The sequence below is a fragment of the Eurypyga helias genome, unplaced genomic scaffold (assembly GCF_000690775.1).
Source record: "Eurypyga helias isolate BGI_N326 unplaced genomic scaffold, ASM69077v1 scaffold15392, whole genome shotgun sequence".
Lineage (NCBI taxonomy): Eukaryota > Metazoa > Chordata > Aves > Eurypygiformes > Eurypygidae > Eurypyga > Eurypyga helias.
Genome location: NW_010236720.1, coordinates 23,485 through 29,484, shown reverse-complemented (window position 1 = coordinate 29,484; position 6,000 = coordinate 23,485). Strand labels below are relative to the sequence as shown.

The 6,000-nt window shown below is 40.6% G+C and overlaps 1 protein-coding gene across 1 annotated transcript in view; it reads left to right on the top strand.

Moving 5' to 3' along the window:
• The window catches only part of LOC104506295 (sodium/potassium/calcium exchanger 4-like), a gene marked incomplete at its 5' end in the record, with an annotated part of 35,617 nt that overhangs the window by 7,098 nt on the left and 22,519 nt on the right, over positions 1-6,000 (top strand). The window contains 5 exon segments of the mRNA XM_010147199.1: positions 1-45; positions 937-1,011; positions 1,980-2,005; positions 2,667-2,720; positions 3,754-3,896. The exon segment at positions 1-45 is cut by the window's left edge and continues 26 nt beyond it. Of these exon segments, the coding sequence (XP_010145501.1) occupies positions 1-45; positions 937-1,011; positions 1,980-2,005; positions 2,667-2,720; positions 3,754-3,896 (343 nt within the window).

The window sequence follows — 6,000 nt, the reverse complement described above, 5'->3', positions numbered from 1 at the left end:
AACATCCTCTGCATTGTTGGTGTCTGTGGAATTTTTGCAGGCCAGGTTAGTAAGATCCCTATCTTTATGGTGTTCAATTGCTTACAATTTAGGGGCTTCCATGAACAAATAATAAAAAAAAGGGGTTATTAGTCAAAACCAAAACCAAAAACCCAGTTGTGAAAATTGCCAAATGTTGGAAAGAATTTATAAATGCTTCACAAATAGGAAATGTTTCAAAAAAGTTCAGCTGTAGTTTCAGCACTCTGAACATGTAGCACACAGAGGAAACCGATTCCTCTTCATACAATACTGTTTTCACAACCAACTGATCAGTGACATCTACTAATGCTTCCTGGTAATACTGATGGTGATCAAAGAATCTATGACACAAGCATGAGATTTGCTCCGTCTACTCAGTAGGTGGTTAGACTGTGCTTCATATTTTTTCAGGTATTAAGTCTGGTATGCCCACAAATATAATGAAGTGGGAGTCATTGTTTTGCTCCAGTACAATGAATTGTACTTTGCAATTGAAATTATGACCAATTAAAATATTATTAGTAAGAAATGTACTTCATTAATGGAATATTTTTATTTATAAGATTTTTATTACTGGTGGTTATTATAGAACCATTGCCTAACAGATGGATATGTCTTCCTGTTAGCATAAAAATGCGACTGGTTCCAGAATCATTACTGATAATAATTCTGCTCACACACCTACGAGATCGCAAGATAGAGGCCTTTGTTTTGTCTTTAAAGTCACATATTTTTGTTGGCTGAAGGTGTGTTTGGTTTTTTCCCCCCCCCCCATTTCCGAATCATTACTGATAATAATTCTGCTCACACACCTACGAGATCGCAAGATAGAGGCCTTTGTTTTGTCTTTAAAGTCACATATTTTTGTTGGCTGAAGGTGTGTTGTTTTTTTTTTTTTTCCCCCCCTTTCCCCAGGTGGTTTGTCTTACCCAGTGGTCTGTGTTCCGGGACTCTGTCTACTACACGATATCTGTGATTATACTTATTGTTGTAAGTAGTTCTCTTACTAATGAATGTATTTTGTTGCTTGAATTTTTGGAGTACCAGCCTGCTAACCACTGATACATGATGGTAAACAATTATTCTCCTACCGAGTTCTAGTGACAGAAGGTGGAAGTGAGAGCTCAGCTCCACAGTATGATCTGAATATGAAGACTTCATACAGCCCCACAGAATAGGTGTCCATCCTGTCCATCAGTGTCTGTTCATGTTATACCTACAGTCTGTAAAGTTCTGCAGGCTAGCTTCTGTGACACAGCGCACTTAGCACTCTCTTCTGACACTGGGGACTGCTTGTTGTGGGGATGAAATATTTTGGGCTGCACCTCAGTTCTAAATAGGGAAGGTGGCTGTTTCTTACTTCTACGCAGTAATTTTGTTTTACAGAATTTGAGTAAATTGTTCTAAATAGAGCACAGGTGAGATACCTAGAGCAGTATAGCAGTTCCTGAACATTCACATTTACTGCGTCTCATGTCAAGGAGGGGAAGAATCCACTTAGTTTGTTTTGAAATAAATAGGGATGACTAGCTGTGCATTCAGTTACAGGAGTTACATAGAGTGGAGTAGGTGTGTCTTGAGCTAAGAGCAGAAGTAACATGGCTACCTTTTCTGCTAAGCCTAGTCTGGCTGCTAAAAGGACTAAGAGCTAGGTCTCTCCAGAATACGTGACTTTGCTGTCATTAACACAGCGCAGCATGTGGGTACATGTGTGTGTATCTGTCTGTCACATGCCTACACTGGTTTTCACATGCTTACACTGTTTTACTAAGTAGTATTGATTAAAATCTCTGACGGGGATCCAATCCTTGTTCACAAGGTTTGTGCTTTGTGAGGGGCACAATCCGTACCATGAAATGATGACTGGTATTTATTACATAAATATGACTGTTTTTCAGATAGATCAGAGAAATAGTCGATATATGTGTTTCCTTTTTTTTTTTTTTCCCTTCTTCTAGTTCATATATGATGAAAAAATAGAATGGTAAGTTGTGTAAATTATTCCATACAGTCCTATATTTGCCATGAGACTGATAGACTTGCAGTGTAATTAACTTTCATTCATACATGCTGGGAGTATGAGCTGGATTTGACACCTGGGAAATCCTATGTATTTTCTTTGGTTGTATGTTTTTGATGATGATGGGGAAAAAACAAAAGAAAATATAAGAATCTGGAGACGTTAACAAAGTAAATAGCCTGTATGTAAGGCCTGCAGACTCACATGTGCAGAGAGGGTAACCAAACTTCTGCTGCTCTGATTTTGGCTATTCACTATTATGAGGGTGCTAGGTGTCCCAAAGAACAGTCCAAGGTGGGATCCTAGTGGAAGATCATAAGCATCTTCTCAGAGTGCCTGGCCTGTGCTTCAGCACTGAAATGACAAAAGGCCTTGGCATAATGATCTTCAGAGGGTAGGTGTGGTTTCAGTCTGCACAACACATTTCTGAAATATATGCATTACATTTTATTTGCATGTTTATTGGAACTTGAGAGTCTGCTTCCCCCCCATTCTGCTGGGACACCATCTAATGATGTGAATCCTGTGTACACAAATGGGACTTGTACTACTAAGACTAGTAAGACTAATAAAGCATGCAACTGTTTGAATGGCCTTTTAACACTTTTTTTTTAATCTCTTTGAGGTGGGAAAGCCTTGTGCTCATCGTTATGTATTCATTCTACATACTTATCATGAAGTAAGTGCTTTTCTCCTGTGTATGCCAACTGAACATCTTTCTTTGGTGTACTTTTGTCCTTGGCCTTTCTGCTGAGGACAATACAGCCAGTCACGTTTCTGTGTAAAGGTCCCTTGCTTTTTCATGCTTAATTAGTTTTTCTCTGGATATCTGCTTAGTCAACAGCAAATATTTTCATGTATCCTTTTCACAGCAACTGAGGTAAAGTAGCTTTCAAAAGTTGAGAGAAAATGTCATTTATACAAAGATACTTGAAAAATTCCACTGGGCACTCTGGATTGTAAGCACACACCATGTCAGCTCTTACACAGAGGTTTCGTAACCTCTGGAAAACAAGGACAAGCAACATTAGTCGGACTGCTAAGCATGTATTGATCTTCAGACCGTCTGTATACTGACATCCTTCTGTAGCATCACTGCCTCTGACAGGCGAGTCAGAGGTCTGACTGTTACTGCAACAGTCTGTGAGTCCACCCTTCTACTGCAAAGTTGCTTATACTTTGTATTGCCTTTGCCATACAAATCACCCTTTTTGGAACTTCAGCCTCACATCAGGTCTTACCAGAGTTCATCAACAGACCTCTTAGATCCCAACCTAGTGCTGAAATAGATGCATTCTTTCTTTAGAAGGATGTGATCAACAGTCCCAGAAATGCTCAAGCACCTGCCGTGGGGAGCACAGTACTGAGAGAAACAGTGAGGTGAATTGCGAGCTGATGCAGGAGGAAAGAAGCTGTTGTGTAGTGAATGAATGCCCTGGGTCCAAAATCCACAGCTCCAGTGTTCTGTCTTCATCAGTCTGCTCTAGTGACATTTTGCAATTTGCTGTATCTCGTGAGAGATATGCAGCCCTCGCCTTCCTCTCAGATCACCACTGAATTGGATAGCCTTTTCTCTTAACTTCCTATTAGTTGTCAGAGAATATGCATCTAGGCTTTACTGCTTGCCTGCCTAAACTGTTATCAGACGCTTAAAAGTTTGATGAGGAAATGCAACAATCCAATGTTTTCAGACCTTTCCTTTGCACTTTCAGGTACAACGTGAGGATGCAAACTTTCTTCACCCTTAAAAGCAAGAATGTTGGAAATGGTGACACAGTCAACAATGAGCTGGAAGATGGTAATAAATGTTATGCCTCTAGTTGTGATGACCCATCCATTCCATTACTATGGAAAGGTAAGGCTGAGCAGACAGGACTTGGAAAAAGAGTAGTTCACAGAATATCCTTTTTATTTCTTTAATGCAAATTAAAACAGTGCTACTTTTCAATTATAAGCAAGAATTTGTATTGGGTTAACTTGACAATTCGGCAGTCAGACTGCCAGATGAAAAAAACCCAATCAATTTTTTTTTATGTATCCTGGAAACAAGCTGCTTTGCATATTGGCAATTTGCTCCCTTTTTATCTCTGGTTCAGTGATGGGCTACAACACTGTGAATGAAATATTTTTTTTTTTGCTAGGAAGAAGGTAATTTTCACTTCAAAAATTAGTTTGAAAGTAGAAGCTGAGACTTGGGTGTTGAAGGAAAAGACATGGGCAGTCAGTGGGCAAGAGGGATTACATGTTGAGTTTAGATCCTCAGAAGACTGGCTTTCACGTGCCAAAACAGCTCTGCATACATTGCCAAGCACTTATATAAAATTGAGAAATGCAGGTTCTTTGCTGCCTGTGCCTTTGTCATAAAGGGCAAGAAGATGATACCCAGCTTCTGGTAGTGAAGGTAAGCAAACATGCCTGGGTATTTTTGGCTTTTTTGTAAGCCTGTTTTTATCATTGTCTTACCCCTCTTCTCTGCCATTCCCTGTTTTCCCTGTAGAGCAAAATCATTCTTACCTTCAAAGCACAAACCATATAATTTAGTGAGTTCTTGGGATTCTTAACAAGTGAGGTCTCTTTGCTTTGTTCTTTGCAAACATGTCCCGTTCTGGGAGACTGAGCTCAGCAGCAATGTAGGTACCATTTGGAAAGGTCCTCATGTAATAACAAATAATGGCAAACAGGAATTTAGAGCAGACTCCAGAATCCCACTTCTTCTACTCTTCGTTTTTAGGCTGTGATCTCTTCAAGGTAGGTACTGTCACTTACTACAGGTTTATGCAGCAACAGCACACTAATACTCTGGTCTCAGATACGGTATTTAGACAACACTTTAATAGAGTTGGAAAACTACTTCTCATAGGACATTGTAGCATAATTAAATGAAAATGTCTTTGAAATACTTTGATCTCATTTTACCATGAATTTTTGTGAACACTGACTATGATGCAGTGAAGTCTGTCACTTGGATGTGGAGATACATACATACAAGGTTCAGAGGATACTTCCTAGGGCCGTTGTTACTTACGCATTCAAGTGGGGACACAGGCAAGGGGTGATCCAGTGAGAGAACACAGATTAGTGATTTTTACTTCTGAGGCAATTGTTGGGTTCTGATGTCATCTCCTGCATGCTCTCCTCTCTAGCTAGTGTGTGGTAAAGGGCTGATAACACAGAGTGCTTGCCTGTTCACCTATTTCCTTTTCAGGAAATGTGAAGATTATTTAATACTTGTGAAGAACATGCAGAACTTTTAGGAAAAGGAGCAAGAAAGGTAATAAAATCCTGGACTCATGAGAATGGTGTCTCCACTAGCAACTGTCTGCAGCAGATTTCTTCCCTGATTTCCCTCAAAGATGCACTGAGACTGCAGTTTCAGTCAGATTCCCTTTGCATCTCCAGCACCCATTATACAAATGTGATCTGCTTGGTTGGAGGGACCATTGTTCAAAGTGTGAGAGTGTAGATATTACCACAGGCAAACCCACTTGGGTGAGAGAGGACATGAAGAAGACATGAAGGAGGTGACAGGGCTTGGAGTGTGCAGTGGGAGAGGAGGACGGCAGCGTTAGCCTGGCTGGTTTGTAGATGGATGCTTTATTTGTCCAGAAGCTGTTCTAGAAAACCATCACATGGCTGCCTGTTGGATCTCCCTCCTGTTGAGGCAAAATATGCCATGAGCTATCAGTGACTCATGGTAGTTGACACTTGGCTGGCCTCGCAAGCTGAGCTGCGCCTTGCTGAGCAGCAGCTTTCAGAAACAGGAGCATTGCGAGTAGCAGGGAGAGAACTAGAGCTGACCTATGCCTTACCTCCAACCAGCGGTTAGCAAGTTTCAGGAGCCACTGACAAACCTCCGTTGGCATCACCAGGGTGTAGGTCTGACCTTTATCTGGTTTTCCAGGGTTTTTGGTGATGACTCTTTCTGATGAGCAGGAAGTTTAGGTAGTTTGTTAAATGGA